Raw genomic sequence first — 17,173 nt, 5'->3', positions numbered from 1 at the left:
AAAAAAAAAAAAAAAAAAAAAAAAAAAAAAAAAAAAAAAAAAAAAAAAATACTTAGCTTTTGTTAAAAGGAAGGTAAGGACACTTAGCCCTGATTATCGAGTTCAAATAAACTTAGGCTTAGCTAAATGAAAAGTAAGGACACTCAGTCATAAAAAAAAAATGAGTCCAAAGGAAAGTAAAATCCAAATTACCTTATTGATTAAATATCTCAAGGTGTCTAGTTTGAATGATTCTAGACATGCAATTTAAACTACATAAGGAAAGTACAAATGCTATTTTTACTACATCTTCAAATTCCCTACAACATACATGACTTTATATAGCCTCAAAATTAAAACCCATAATCTTCTATGAGACTAATCTTCCATGAGACATTTTGAGAGTGGTAGCTTTTATATTTTATGATCATATTAACCACCATCTATACTTTATAGCCATAATTAGCCACTGTGTAAGTAAGCTTTAAAATACATGAAAGAAACAACAAACTCTAAATTATCATCCAACCAAAATTTGTAACCATCTAGAAATAAATGAACCTTGATTTTTTTTTTAATGTGGCATGAATTGCAACATCTTGTGATAATTTGATTTTTTCACATCTTCTTTGAAATTTATATTGCATGATTGACATCTTGGTTCATATCAATAGACCTATACTATTTTTTGTCATGTCAATACGGGAGTGTATGACCGATCACCTAAATTAAGTTTACACATGCCAAGGCTAAAATGCCAAAAAAATGAATTATGGGAGATGTGACTAGTTGCCAATTTTTCCTACCCGAGTTATATGCTATCAAAATCGTTGTTGCTGCTTATTCATTTTTAGCCTATGACATTGTTTTCTTTAAAATTATTATTAACGTATTTTTTTGCTCACGTTCTCTAAAATATTTCTTTCAAACGTGACCCAAGGCTCGAGCATATGCCAACATTGTCTACGAAGTGTGAAATTAACATGATTGACTTGTTCGCTGGGTTAGAACAAGTGTCGCACAATCGTTGTCCCGCTGCCACAAGAGTGCAATTGTGACAAGTTGTATGAGAGTCGAGTTGGCTTCTTGAATCTTAATACACAAACATGTACGTTGCAAAACAACTTAGCAAGTCCCAAGCTGACCAATTGGTAGAGGTCGAAGGCCAATTACTCTACCTGAGGGAAGTTCCTAATGGAATGAGCCTTTTGGAATCTCGTATGAATAAGATTGCTGCTAAAGCCGATAGGATCAATGAGATGACAGACCACATTGAGACAATGTCTACCTATGAATTAATGGTTACAGTCGAGACCCTAAAAGATAAGGTCACAATTGCTGGTGGTTTCGATTGTGGGGATAACTCGATGAGCTCTATTGCACGAGTGGAAGAATGCATAGAGGGCTTAGACAATGCCCAACAAGATATCGTTCAGATGGTCTAAAAAATATTTTAGGATTTGAGAGCCGCCCTTGGAGTGGTTAGGGCTGAAATGACGGATGTGAGCACCATATTAAACCTCACCATGAGGGTTGGGGAACCAAACTCCAATGAGGGTGTAGTCTGATTCAAAAAGATAAAAGTCTCATAGCCCAAGCCTTATGTAGGGCTTGAGATGTCAAAGCTCTAGAGAACTTTATCTTTGACCTCAAATAGTACTTTCGAGCCATAAATATCGTGGCAGAAGAAGTGAAAGTCACCTTGGCAATAATCTATCTAGTTGACAATGCAAAGTTGTTGTGGAAATCAAAGTACATAGACATTGAAGATGGTCGCTGTATTGTGGACATTTGGGAGAGCTTAAAACAAGAACTTTGCTCTCAGTTCTTTCCAGAGAATGTTAAGATTATCACAAGAAGGAAGTTAAGAGAGTTGAGGCATATTGACAATATTTGAGACTATGTGAAGAAATTTTCTAGGCGTATGTTAGATATTCGTGATATGTCTGAGAAAGACTAGATCTTCAGTTTCGTTCAAGGGTTAAGCAGTGGGCGAATATCAATCTCTATGAACAAAGAGTTCAAAACCTTTCCACACCTATGCCACAACCAAACGATTGTTTGATATTAGTATCGATCAACCTTAAGAGATAAGGCAGAACCAAACATTCGCAAGTGGTGGGAGAATAAAAATTATCGATCAAACTCCTCCAAAGGTGGGGTAAGTGTCCGACTTGAAGGCGGAGGAGGGGAATGTGAGTCTTCCCAACGAGGTAGAACTCCATGGCAGAGACCTTACAACCATAATAGTCATAGTCAAAGTCAAGGCCCCTTGTCTTGCTTCATATGCAAGGGGCCCATCGTCGAGTGCCCACAAAAGGGCGGCACACTATGCCTTCCAAGCAAAATTTGGAATGAACTCAGAAGTTGAGTTTGAGCGGTAGTTAAAACACTACTAGTAAAAAACATGGAAAACCCCCCGCATGAGGGCCCTAAAATATTTATCTACTCTTCAGAAGAGAGTGAGTGAGGTAGAACAACTAATGGAACATGGTTTTATGCATGTTGAGGCCTGGGTCATTTACAGAATGGCCAAGAACACTATTGTCGACTCTGGAGCCACCCACAACTTCATGAAAGAGACCGAAGTAAAATGCTTAAACATACTAGGGTATTGAGATACAAGATGAAAGAAAGTTGTCAATTATGCCATTATACTTGTATTAGGGGTTGCAAAGAGAAGTCCGATAAAGATAAGGGCTTGGATGGAACAAAATGATTTTGTGATTGTAAAGATTGACAACTTTGACATTGTGTTAGGGATGAATTTCCCTGCTTGACCACGAAGTCATTTTCATACCCCCAGCGAAATGTTTAATAGTAAAGTGGTCCAACTTGACAATCATTTAGGCTATCACCAGTCGCGAAAAGGGGTAAAAATGATGTCAGCGCTACAGTTGAGAAGGTATCTTACCGATGATGAACCCACGCTCGCTACCATTGTATGATTGAAGATGGGAGCTCGAGTGAGTTCACTCCAACAGAAACCTCCTGGCCACTATAGGAACACCACGACACAAGACCTAAAAGTCAAACAAAGTATTTATCTCCACCTGAGCAGATAGATCACGAGATTAATGTTATGTCGAGGGCGAGATTGCCTGCCACACAGATGTGTGTCATACAACTCAACCTAAGCTAGCTAAATTTTACAAACAATTGAATGATTTGTTGATAGTTGGGTTTATTGAACCGGTAAAAACTCTTGTTAGTGATCACCCAAATGCATGAGAGAGACACCAAGCCAACACCTTAGTTGAAAGAGGGAGACAAAGATGAACCTCTGAAGCAACTTATGTTCATGCAGAAATACCATCCAAACAAATGAAGAGAAGGATCGGTCGAAAGCATCGGCCACAAAAATTTTAAGACGGAGAGTATAAGGACCAGGCTGACGCGATGGCTCTAAAAGGTAGGTAATTGTTTTGTGAAATAAAATTATTAAAATTTAAAACATAATTTACATTATAACAAAATAGTGTGCCCACATTAGTAATTTAAAATACAACATAATAGTTAAAAGACAGAATAAGGAATAGACGCAAAACATTTTAAAACAAAAGGGTTGAGGACGACGGGTGAGGTTAATCTATGGCACCTTCTCCAGAGTCCGCTCTCGACCTCAACCAGCTCCTTATCACCTGGAAAAAAAAATGGAGAATAAGGAATGAGTACAAGACTCAGTAAGCAGCCTACTTGTAGGCTCTTAATCGTGTCCTTGATATGTTAGGGTACCACATTCTTTGTTCTTGTCTTGTTCTTGTTCTTGTTTTTGTTGTAAGTACTTAGGCCCTCTAATTATTGTTCTTGACTTGGGTTCTTATCTTGATCTTTCTTGAGGACCTTGGTCCTTGAATTCTAAAACCTTGGTTTTCCTTTAAGGGCCTTAGTACTATGGTTTTTGGTTCTTGGTTCTTGATCCTTTATTCTTTGTTCTTGTCCTTAGAACTAGGATCTCGATCCATGTTCTAGTCCTTGATCTTTCTCTTGTTCTTGGTACTTTCTAGGTTCTTTTTCTGTTCTTAGTTCGTTCTCCAAGACACTCCCCCTAGGATTTACGGCACTAGACATGCACCTGACAATCCTGTGTCCAAGGTTTCATGCGTTCCAAGCGACACAGCCTTAACCTACGTCCAAGGCTTCATGCGTTCCAAGCGACGTAGTCTTACTGCATCTTAGGGCTTGCCCTTCAATACGGTCTGCTTAACCTATGCCCAAGGCTTCATGCGTTCCAAGCGGCATAGTCTTAAAACCTACATCCAAGGCTTCTTACGTTCCAAGCGATGTAGTCTTAATACTGCATCAAGGGCTTGCCCTATAATACAGTCTGCTTAACCTATGCCCAAGGCTTCATTCGTTCCAAGCGGCATAGTCTAAAAACCTACATCCAAGGCTTCTTACGTTCCAAGCGCTGTAGTCTTAATACTACATCAAGGGCTTGCCCTATAATACAGTCTGCTTACCTATGCTCAAGGCTTCATGCGTTCCAAGCAGCGTAGTCTTAGTCACGAGCATGTTGTACCGTGGGAGGTCTTAAGAGGTTTTTGATTCGCGGCTAAGGTAACTTACTCTTTTCTTGTTCCTCCGTGACCTTAGACTACTCCCCTTGATAGACCATAAAGGTCACTTGCTCGGTGCATATTGAACATGGCATCCTGCAAGTCTGCAGGGCATCTCTTCTAGGTGAGGGAAACTTGAGGCATGACATCCTGCAAAGGAAACATGGTGCAGGGCATCCCACCCGAAACAGATTTTCTTCAATTGGGAACGTTCCTGACATTATTTCTCTTTGTGGTCTTCTTTGGAAACATTCCTTGGAGGTGCAGAAACCTATTGGGGTCGTCCTTGCTCGAAGATTCCTTGTATATCCTCGGATTGGAATTTTGAGTTTTTCTTGAAGCTCTCTAATGGCGGATGAGATTGGGTGAATGGTTTCTAGGCACTTTCAGGACTCTATTCCTTCATAGAAGTTGTGGGTAATCTTGTTTAGAAGCTATAGGAACAAGTTTGAAAGAAAATGGTGAATAATTGCTCTCGAATTTGGAAGAAACCCGAGAGTAGGAGACTCAAAATCTAAACACTTATTGCTAGCGACTGGGAGCTCGACCTTGCTCGATTCTTGTTCCAAACGATTTTCCCAACTTCAGAATTTATAGGAAAAACTTAAACCGACATTGGGAGCTCCAGAATCGTCATGAAGTGTCGGTTGAATTTTCTGAAAAATCCATCGAAAATATCTACTCCGATCAGAGCCTCACCGGCCTTGGTTTTGAATTGTAGCCGTTGGATGTGATGATCCGTGGGTGTTCTAGAATATATCCAAGTTTGGAGGCGATCCAACGGTTGCAGTCGAGGTTTGAAGGAGTTTGTGCAGAAGGCACTATGAAGGTTCCGATTCTTGAGCAGAATGGCAAATCCGTAATTATCCTTAACTTCAAGGGTATTTTGGTAATTTGCCACTTTTCAAATATTTTATTATTATTTTCTCAAAAAGTCCATAATTTTCCTAAAAATTATTCATCTCTTGTTGGTTATTTTTCGGTTCTTGAACATCTTGAAATTCCTTCTAGATAAGGAATTAAAAATCTAGAAAGATCCTTGATAATTTGAAAAATGACATTTTCATCCTTTTCGCTTACGCTTTCATTCCCAATCCTTCACCAAAGGTCTTGAGTCCTTAATATTACTTCTTATGGTATAAAAATGACTTAGTAAGACCCCTTTCCTTGCTTAATTCTTATATTTTCGTTCCTTGAATCATTTGGGTCTTGCTTAGGTGGCTTTTGTTCATTTTTGGGGTGTTATAGAGAGAGAGTTTTGATCAAGTTGAGGTTAGATCAACTTCAATTTCAAAGCAACAAGAACCAAGTATTTGTGCAAAAATACTATGGACCAGCCGAAAGTTATCCACAAAGTCGGGAAGACATCATATAGAATTCAATTGCTCCCATGGATGCAAACTAGCCTAGTTATCCACGTAAGTAACCTGAAACGTTACTATCCTGACCAAGAAGACACCAAGCACAAGGAGGTGGTACAACCTCACGCAAAGAAAAAAAATTGGGCAGCGAATAAAGTAGGAGAGTCTCCGATAGAGAAGACGCGAAGAGTCAACGACCGAGAAGTGGTTTGCAACAGTTCCTTGTAGATTAGAAGAGACTCTTCACTGTTGAGATCAACGAGAAGCGGGTCAAAAGCCCTGAAGTTAGCCTCACCGTACATCGCTAAGTTCGTGAAGAGTTGGTTGGCAGAGATATCAACCAATTGAATGGGAGAGGTCGTCACAGTCATGCTTGTCCAAGACATGTTGCCTGTGGTCATGTCGGATGTCTCGGTCATACTTGTTCAGGGCATGTTATCCATTGCTGCATGCCTGTTCCAAACCCTTTTTACCTACTTTCATGTTAGAGAGACATTTACTATTACTTGTTGTGTCAATATGGAGGTGTATAACCAGTCACCAGAATTATGTCTGATTCCTGATGCAATCAAGAATTTCTGTACTTTTTTTTTATTTCTAATTTTTTGCATTCTTTCTTTTCTATAATCTACTGCCCTCTTGTCCAATGCAATTATCTGAACACATACTAGGGCTAAAATGCTCCAAAATGTACTACAGGGGGATATGACTAGTTGTCAAGTTTTTCCACCCGAGTTATATGCTATCAAAGTTTGATCCACCCAATTTCAATGGTGGAAATGTGGATCCAATAGTAGCCAAGGCCTAACTGGAGGCAATGAAGATGACATTTCAATACATGAACGGTCTGTTGGGGAAGGGATATTGAAAGAGATAGGAAAAGATAAAATAGATCAAAGTTGCAGTGCTTTATTATTGTGGAGGCACTAGGAGATACACTGGAGTTGTTGACCTTTGTCTCTTCATTTGGAGAAACTTCAACGGTAATCTTTTGCTACTTCTGTTCTTTACTCTAATCCCAACTCACGTTTTCATTAAATATTGCATCCCCTCTAACTAAAATCTTTTCACTAAGGGGGTTGTATAATTTATATGCCTTTGATTGAGTATAATAGCCAATGAAAATGCATTTTTCAGATTTTTCGTCAAGCTTTTGACGAGTTTGAGCATGTTTCAAAGCATAAGCAACACAACCAAAGACTCGTAAATGACTTACAGATGGTTTTCTTCCATGCCATGCTTCATAAGGAGTTCAATTCATAACCGCCTTTGTTGGTGAGAGATTTAATAGATAAACAAATGTTGCTACATCTTCGGCCCAAAATTGGTTTGGAAGTCTCTTTGCTTGTAACATACTTCTTGTCATATCCGCAATAGTTCGATTTTTTCGTTCAGCGATTCCATTTTGTTCTGGAGTGTAGGGAGCTGTTAACTCCCTTTGAATGCTCTCTTCTTCACAAAACAGGTTGAACTATTTCGATATGAACTCGCCACCTCTGTCTGTGCAAAGAACTTTAATGTGACAGCCACTTTGGTTCTCCACCATAGCTCTAAAAATCTGGAACTTCTGAAAAGTTGCTGACTTATGTTGTAGGAAGTAAACCTAGCTCATCATCAATGAATAGTAAAACGTATATACTCCCGCCCAATGACTTCGTTTGCATTAGCCCACATAAATTAACATGAATTAGTTCTAGACAATGTGAAACTCTTTTAGCTTTTCCAATAGGAAAGAACTTCTTAGTTTGCTTGCCATAAATGCATCCTTCACATAAATTAGTTGAATCAATTCTTGGTAATTAGAAAACCATACCTTTATCCCTGAGTATTTTCAGACCCTTCATATAAAGATGCTTATATCTAAGATGCCATAATGTCGAGTTATCTTTTGTGCTAGTAGTAAGAGCAAAATCCTCCATGTTAGAAATATCCTGTGGAAACATCTTATTTGAAGTCATGACAATTTGAACTTTATGGCCTAATTTCTTATGTGTAATGACACATGTGTCGTTATCAAATAGAACGTAATGTCCTCTAGTCATCAATTGTCCAACACTTTATAAATTGTACCCTAAATCAGGTACAAATTGAACATTATCTAATTGTTTTATCTTACTATAACTGGTTTCGACTTTCACTGTACCTTTTCCCTCAACTTGCTTGTTTTTGTGTTGAAATAAAAGCTTGCTCTGATACTAATTTGTTAAAATAACACTTACGAAATTGTGAAGGAGATGTCGAGAGAGGAGAGACAAGGAGACAAAGAATTCTGAAAAACCTTTTTCTATTACACTGTACTTTTGTTCTCTACACTTTTGCTCTTTGCTCTTTTTGCTCTTTTTGCTCTGTTTCTTACCATGGAAAATAAACAATGGCTATCATTATGTCATCATTTCCTAACCCACCATTCTTGGAATAATTCTCACTATTCCTGAAATAGTTATTGGCTTTTCAATTTTCCTTCTCGCCTTATCCTTCACCGACCCAATTTCAAAAAAACCACTAAACTTAACAAAATTAAAACTAACTTTTACCATTTAAGTTTATTCCAACAAAACTCCCCATAAACTTAAATGTTCCTGGCATCTGTCATGCCAATCATCTTCTTATATTTGTCGAAAAGTACTTTCGATAGCGGTTTTGTAAAGATGTCCGCAACTTGATCCTGACTTGCCACATGTAGCAATTCCACGTTTCCTTCCTTCACATGATCTCAGATAAAATGAAATCGAACGTCAATGTGTTTGCTTCTTTCATGGTTCACTGAGTTCTTGGCCAACTCAATTGCTGATTTGTTGTCAACTTGTATTACGGTTGCACCTCGTTGCTTTAGCTCCATCTTACTCAACAAATTTCTAAGCCATATTGCGTGACACACACACCAAGATGCTGCTACATACTCAGCTTCACACGTCGAGAGTGTCACGATCGGTTGTTTCTTTGAAAGTCAAGTAAATGTTGTGTTGTCCATGAAGAATACATAACCCGATGTACTTTTCCGCTCGTCTATGTCTCTGCACCAATCACTGTCAGAGTAACCGACTAACTTGTAATCTTCTGTTTTTGAGTAGAATAACCCAAGTGACACCGTTCCTTGGATGTATCGTAGGACTCGGTTCAACGCCTTCCAATGTGAATAAATTGGTTCCTCCATGAACCGGTTTATTATGTTGATACTTAATGAAAGATCTGGCCTTGTGCATGTAAGATAGCGAAGGCTTCCCACCAGTCTCCGGTACCTATTTGCATCTATTCATTCTCCTTCATCATACTTTGAGAGCTTTGCACTTGGTTCCATTGGTGTTGATATCGGGTTGCAATTTTCTATCTTGTACTTCAAAATGTCCTTTGCATATTTCTCCTGTGATATAAATATACCTGTCTCTCCTGGTTTAACCTCCAAACTAAGGAAAAACTTCAACAAGCCCAAGTCTGTCATTTCAAATTCTCGTGTCATTGTGCTTTTAAACTCTTCTATCATTTCATCATTGTTGCCTTAGAAGATGAGGTCATCGACATAAAGAGCGACAAGTATCACATTATCTCCACTCTTTTTTGTGTAAAATGCATGCTTGTGGGGACATTGCTTGTACCTGTAATTCTTGAAGTATGTATCGATGCGAGTATTCCATGCTCGTGGTGCTTGTTTCAAACCGTAAAGCGCCTTCTTCAATTTTAGTACCTTCTTCTATTCTCTAATTTTCATGTACTCGGGAGGTTGTTCGAGATATACTTCTTCTTCAAGCACACCATTCAAGACTGCTGACTTGACATCCATTTTAAAAATCAGCCATTTGAATTGAGCTGCTTGAGAAATGAGCAATCAGATTGTCTTCATTCTAACGAAGGGAGCAAACACTTCGTCATAGTCGATTTCCGCCTTTTGCTTGTATCCCTTCGCAACAAGTCGTGCCTTGTACCTCTCAATCTCGCCTTGAGCATTCATTTTTTTTCTTGAATACCCACTTCACACCTATGGGCTGACTTCCTTCCAGTAATTCTGTCACTTCCATTGTGTTGTTGCGATGAATCACTTTAATCTCCTCATCCATGGCAGTTTACCACTTCGTGTCTCGCACCACCTTTTCAAAGCTGATATTTTCAGCATCTGCCAGAAGACATACAAGGTGTACCTCATTTGTTGAGTCATACAAATCTCACAAACTTCGCATTTTGGGTTGTCGTGGTTCATCTTCATCATCGAAAATTTCTGAGTTTGTTGGTGCACTTGTTGGTGCAGCGACTGAGGATTCTCCAACTTCGATATTGACTTCCGTCAAATTGTTCCAGTCTCATTCGCTTGCTTCATTTACTCGCACATCGCGACTCACTATCACCATCTTGCTAATCGGGTCACGTAGTTCGGAAGGAATGGAACATGCATAATATTGTGGTGTATACAATATCGTATCATAAATTCATGACGAACATAAATGTTGTATTGTACATGTCCGTACTAATCATAACGCGGAAGTATCCTAATACACGTAAACATAGAATATACTTGAGGTCCTTATAGTTTAAAATCATGACACGTATCCATAAAGCAATGCATATCTTCATTCATTTCATACATAACGTAATCGTTCCATATCATTGAAGGGAAAGAACTCTTCATCCACGTAGCGGAAGCATTGGGAACCGTTTTAAAATTTATTATGAATTAAAACAAAAGCAATAAATTCGAGTATAAGAACTCTACCTTTGTAGAAACCCTAGCTTGCAAGACTTATTGAAGTAATCCAACCATGAAAACGTTCTTCCACATTCCACAAGATCTTCCTTGCTTTGACTCAAACACAAAGTCAAGGCTTGTGGGAACCTCTTGAAAGAAAATCCCAAAGGGATTGGAGAAGAAGAAATAGTTTCGAGAATTCTGCATTTATTATCCAAAGAAGTAAGAGAGATTGATATATTTTGGCTCAACCCAAGGGTCCTATTTATAGGGACTCTCAGAGAATTATTGCCAAATAATATATTTGTATATTTAATATATTATTATATAATACCTTGTACAAATCATATTTAGATATTATAAATCCTAATATATATTTAATTAATTTGAATCTTATTCAAATTTCAAATATATTTTTATTTAATATATCAAAATATTTAATATTTAATTGTATTAAATACAATAAATATATTTTTCATTTTTAATATATTTAATATACTAAATATTAGTTTGAATCCTTCACATTAATATATTTTCTCCATTTATATTTAACCTATTTAATATATTAAATATTAATTTGAAAACTTCAGATTAAATATATTTTATCTATTTATTTAATATATCTAATATATTAAATATCAATTTGAACATTTCAAATTTCTTTTAAATAAATTGAACCTTTTAGCGTTACAATGAGTTAACAGGGGACCTACATATTATAAGCTCCAATGATATAAAATTAATTAATTAATTAACTAAACTCTTTAATTAACCAATTTCATTCCTTGACGGTTGTCCACTCCACTATAGATCTAGAGTTGCACTCTTATGCACTATAGGACAAGTTATGTCCATTGATATAACTATTACAAGAAAGTCGATCCTTCACGAGTTGTTCATAATTACAATTGGGTCAAAATTCCATTTTACCCCTACAATTACATCTTAAGTACCACTGATTCTCTAATGAACAATTGGTTCATGATCCAATCATAAACTAAATTCCTCTCATGCTAATGAAAGGGTGGGGCCATTGTTCTAAGTCCCAAAATCAGTACTTAAGGGAACAAGTCATCTACTTTCCATATAGGAAAGGAGTGAATTCCATCTCATGATATTATGTTCCAAACTCCCTATTTGGTCAAGTCCCCAAAATGGTAGGCATATTGAATCGGCCAAAAAGAGCAATTTTCACCAATGTAAATTAAAGGACAAGTCCTCACAGACAGGAGTTCATAACTCACTCAAGATTAAGATCGAGTCGCATCTAATCATCATGTGAAATATTAATCTTCTCAATTAATGGATTTATAAAGAGAGATTAAATATTTCTTGGTCCAGTCTTATACAAACTCGTTGTATAGAATACCCCCACTTACATGTCTCCACATGAATGATTTGGATCAAATCATTTATAACGATTACAAAGCGGCCGTACTAATAGGTTACTAGGATAAGACACCCAACCTTATTCATATACTATAAACTCTGTAGGTTATTACTTGAACATAATTTTCTTGTATGTCAACCATATACTGTTTAAGATACATTAATAACCTTAGATTTTCATACAATGGATAATAATTAAATTACAAATAAAATAATAAAAACTATGGTTAAAAACTAAATAATTAATTACTAGACTTTAAGGCCTAAATCCCAACAATATATCTCTCTTTTTCTTTCCTTCATCTGGTAATAAAGTTTGTATTCTTTTTCTTTAATAGCTTTGACAATCATGTAACATAAAAAAGTAAAAGTAAGCACAGTTGCTTCAATTTCTTATACCGAATTTGTTCCTTCAAACCCTTTCGTCTTCGCTTCTTCTTCCACACTATTACTCCCTACCACTTTTACTGCCTTAAACATAAAACTTCTCCCTATACTATCTAGATCTAGCTGGCTAGGATAATCAGGTTGACAGCATGCATGCTTATTCCAAGCGTTTCCTACGAGTACTGCTCATGGGAATCTAAATGATGACTTACTTGTCTGATGTGTATTTTCCTAAGTCTGGGTTGATTAGTCGTAGAGGAGTCAAAAAATTACCAAATTCCTCTATAGGCACCAAATTCATAGTAAAACAACATTAGTATTGAAACACGAGTGAAAGATGGACAATCGAGCGACTATGAATTAAATAAGAACAATGATATCTATATATGATTGACTATGAATTCACTTTAGAATGAGAATGTGATATTGATGCATGATAAAGAAGAAAGAGAAATTTGTGAAGTCTGCGCTCCGGGTGAAGATGGACGTTATCTTCCCGTCGAGCATGTTTGTTAATATTGCATAAACTGCTACATTTTAACTCCAATCCATGATTGCTTGTGTTGTCTTTCTTATTGTGAATAGGAAGAAAGTACGAGCCTAGACTATGGCGCATGAGACAGTAAGCTAGACAAAGACCTAAAACAAGTTTGAGAGTCCTATTGCAAGAATCTTAAAGATGAATGAGTCCAAGTTTAAGCCACTAGGACCGCCATGGAAAGACCTAGTAGGACACCACGGTAATTGTAGACAACCGAGGTAGCCCGCTAGACTTGTGCAACGTGGATTATGCCACTAGAGCCGCCAGTTTCCTCTCTGCTCAGATACTGTATCGTCGAGACTTAACTCAGATACTAAGATCATTGAGTTAGATGCAGCCAGACAGGGTAGTGTGATTTGTGCCCCAACCAATTGGTGATATCTAAAGGGTCTCCTGAACAGGACTTCGAGCCATAGAAACCTGTCTCTATGCGGGTGAGCGTGGGACAATGTAGATGACTTAGTAGCTGATCGGCATGCAGGAGATCGCAACCTCCCGATTATAGTTGTAGTATGGTCTCGTGGGAGAGTTGTCAACTAACCTCCACGGATGATGTTCAGAGAGCGATACTGATTCAGATTCAGCTACACTATCCCCTCAGTTTTACTGGTGAGGTCGCGCCTCATCCCAGGACACTGATCATCCACCGCATAAGATAGGCAAGCCTCATAAGTTGTAGAAAATAGAGTTGTTACTTAGTTAGCACTTCCTAAAACTCCGAGACAAGGTCGTAGATACCTATTAAGATAAGGTTGCAAAAAGAGTCTACAATTGGTTGTTTACTGAGTATTTAAAACTCATTCCTTTCTTTCTTTCTTTCTTTTTTTTTTTTTCTTTTCAGGTGAGTGATGCCACTGATCAATACAGGAGTGCGCGCAGGCGTCTTAAAGCCACATAGGAGTGTCTCGGGGCATCTAGGAGTCTATACATATCATGAATAGTTACTTCACACATTTTATTTTGATGGCAATTCTTCTTCTTAATTGCTAACATTTTTCAGTAATTTCCTCTTGTCAATCTCTTTTTTTAAATGTTTTTGTCCACTAGCTTAGCCCTTGATTTTGAGTCTCAAATTTTGGGTTGTGGCAATTCATGTCAAGCAACATATTACATCCTTCGACATATCATATAGTTGACATATCGTATCCTTCCACGTACCATATCTAACATGTAATATACTCACCTTAATTTCCTTAAATAAGAATCAAAACATTTGGGTTCCTTTCTTGAGAAATGAAATTAGGAAATAGATAAAAAAGATAGTATAGGGAGAAGTTTTATGTTTAAGGTAGTAAAAGTGGCCGGGAGTAGTGTGGAAGAAGAAGCGAAGACGAAAGGGTTTGAAGAAGGAACAAATTTTGTATAAGAAATTGAAGCAACTGTCCTTACTTTTACTTTATTATGTTACATGATTGGGAAAGTGACTAAAGAAAAAGAATACAAACTTTATGACCGGAACAAGAAAAGAAAGAAAGAGATATAAGTTAATATAAAATAGATTTGGGTTAGCGATGGCAAACAAAACAAGAAACTAAGACCCAAAGAAGATATGGATCTGTCCAAGCAGAACAAAGAGTGCTACATTTTAGCGATGAGGGGAGAATGGGATAATCTGGGCAAGGTATGTAAGGAAGCGTGGAAGCTGGTGCTTCCGATCACTGGCAGTGGAGACACGTCGTTGCATTTGGCAGTGCACAGTGGAAAAGAAGAACCTTTAAAAACCTTTCTTGCGCAGGTGATGGAGATTGAGTACACATTGTATTGGAAGAGCTTCGCTGAAAACACACCTCTACATGAAGCTGCCACTGTCGGGAATTTGGGTGCTGTTAAGCTCTTGGTTGAGTTAAGGAAGGAGGATTTGTTGGAGATGAACATTAGGGGTGAAACGCCTTTGTATAGGGCAGCCAGATATGGGAAACTCGAGATCGTTGAATATATTTTGAATGAATGTGAAGATTATTACACTCGATCTCCCCTAAATTGGATGGCAAAGGGTACTCCAATCATTCATGCAGCCATTCAAAGCGAGAACTTTGGTTAGTGTCTCAGTTTTTGTTACCATAATTGAAGCTAATTCAAAGTTTTAATACCTAAAATTCAAAGCTTTTATTGCAGAGATGGTTATGATGTTGGTGGATTTCGACAAGTCACTGTTGGAGATGAAGGATTCAAAAAACCAGACGGCTCTCCACGTGCTGGCCAATATGCCACACATTTTTGAGAGTGGATACCTGAAGGGATTTTGGGCCAAATTGATCTATGATTGTAACAATGTTCTTCCTTCTCTTCTTTTCTCAACAATGATTGTAAGAATTTCCTTTTTTAACTTCTTAATTTTTTTTCTCTTATCACATCACAGGGCTGCCTGAGGACAAGATTTACCCATTTAATTTTTTTAAATTTTGCTCTGTGAACCACAATGACTCTACAAGTTCAAGTACCCACCTCGAGATTTAGAAGCAGGATTTGTCGCTAAACATAAACATAATTGGTGTTCTAGTTTGGGTAACTTCTCTTTTTTTTAAAGTATTTACTTTTAATAAATATTTTTAAAAATAATTTACCAAATGCATCATATTTATATTTTATGCTGAAGATTGTTAGAAGGGAGTTCTACTTACCCTAATTTACTCAATGCATCATATTTATATTTTATGCTGAAGATTGTTAGAAGGGAGTTCTACTTACCCTAATTTACTCATAAGGAATACATCTATGAGACCTTTGGAGAGCCCAAACCAAAATCATCAGAGCTTAAGTTTAAAGTGGACAATATCACACCATTGTGGAGAGTCGTGATTCCTAACATTTTAAACTCTTAAAAACCGAAAAGTCTTAATCTTACTCGTATTCAATCAAAAACAATGCGTGGCAGGTACAAATGTTAGACAAAGTTTGAAGAGGTTGGTCGGGAGATTAATCATGCGAGGTCTTCTTTCTCTAACTCTAAAACATGTTTTTAACGAGAAAAAAAAAATAGTGTATATATATATATTAATTATGACATTTAAAACACAGGGTGGCCTAAATGCAGAGATCTGTACAAGAATAAGCAAAGACATAAATTAATTCTAAGAATCACTGAAATGCTAGTGGACATAGAGTTGGACATAGATTTGTCATGTTGCCGGAAAAAACAGGAGCTCGACAGCATTCATGTTAACGTATTAGAACTAGCAAAAGACCGATGGTAAAAATATTGAATACATGGACTACCATGAGACGCCATTGTTACTGGCCGCAGCCAGGGGAATAATAGAAGTGGTTGAAAGGATCATCAAAGCCCACCCACAGGCTGTGGACTACGTGACAACAAACGACAGAAACATTCTACATGTCATCATTGCACACCGACAACTCAACATCTTTGAATGGATTCAACGCCGAGATCTTATCTTGCACAGACTGGCCAAGAGGATCGACGTGTTGGGCTACACAGTATTGCACCATGTTGGAATCACTAAATTCCTCAATCATTCCACCTTTGGTCCAGCAATACAGCTTCAAAATGAGATTGACTGGTTCGATCGCGTCCATGAAATGATTCCGCACCCATACAACATGCATTATAGCAAAGACGGTTGGAAACCCCGTGAGTTCTTTGATGAAACTCACCAGGATATGCTTGATAAAGGCAAAGAATGGATCAAGAAAACCTCCGAGTCTTGCTCTGCTGTTGCTGTCCTCATGGCCACTGTCGCCTTCGCCGCTGCCTTCACTGTTCCCGGTGGACTCAACTCCAAAACTGGCTCTCCGGTTCTCCTCTCTGACCCTATCTACATTTTGTTCACCGCCTTAGACATCGCCTCCCTCATCTCATCGCTCTCCTCCTTGGTTCTGTTTCTCTTGATCTTGACCTCCCCTTTTGAGATGGATGCTTTTCGACAAGAATTGCCAATTCAATTGTCCTTGGGATTCAATCTGCTGTTCTTGTCGGTGGCGAGCACCATGATTGCGTTCGCTGTGGCGGTCGTGCTCACACTCAAATCCACCAACATGGTATGGGCCGAATGCCTTTTGTATTTGGTCACACTTGCTCCAATAACCATTTTTGTAGTAATGAAGTTGTCGCTATTGATGGAGCTGGAGAGAAGTGTTCGGAAGAGTCTGCGATTTCTTTGGAAGTTGCTACCCATGGGTTTCCTCACCATGTTTGTCGAGATTCCTTCCAAAGTTTTAAGCAACAAATCTACCTGATTTTCATGCCTGCCTTTGGGAGCTAATATAACAAACTACTTCCTTTTCTTACCTTAATTTCCTGTACTACCTTAATAAATCTCAA

The 17,173-nt window shown here is 37.8% G+C and overlaps 1 protein-coding gene across 1 annotated transcript; it reads left to right on the top strand.

Moving 5' to 3' along the window:
* Positions 1-14,432: 14,432 nt before the first annotated feature.
* LOC111456726 (ankyrin repeat-containing protein ITN1-like) lies at positions 14,433-17,173 on the top strand. Its single transcript, XM_023098693.1, has 3 exons — positions 14,433-14,927; positions 15,007-15,251; positions 16,069-17,173. Exons 1-3 carry the CDS (start codon positions 14,441-14,443, stop codon positions 17,086-17,088), a joined length of 1,752 nt encoding a protein of 583 aa, XP_022954461.1. The 5' UTR covers positions 14,433-14,440; the 3' UTR covers positions 17,089-17,173.

Source organism: Cucurbita moschata, unplaced genomic scaffold (assembly GCF_002738365.1).
Source record: "Cucurbita moschata cultivar Rifu unplaced genomic scaffold, Cmos_1.0 Cmo_Scf00019, whole genome shotgun sequence".
Taxonomy (NCBI): Eukaryota; Viridiplantae; Streptophyta; class Magnoliopsida; order Cucurbitales; family Cucurbitaceae; genus Cucurbita; species Cucurbita moschata.
Note: the sequence above shows the minus strand (reverse complement) of the source record. Positions and strands in the feature narration are given on the sequence as shown.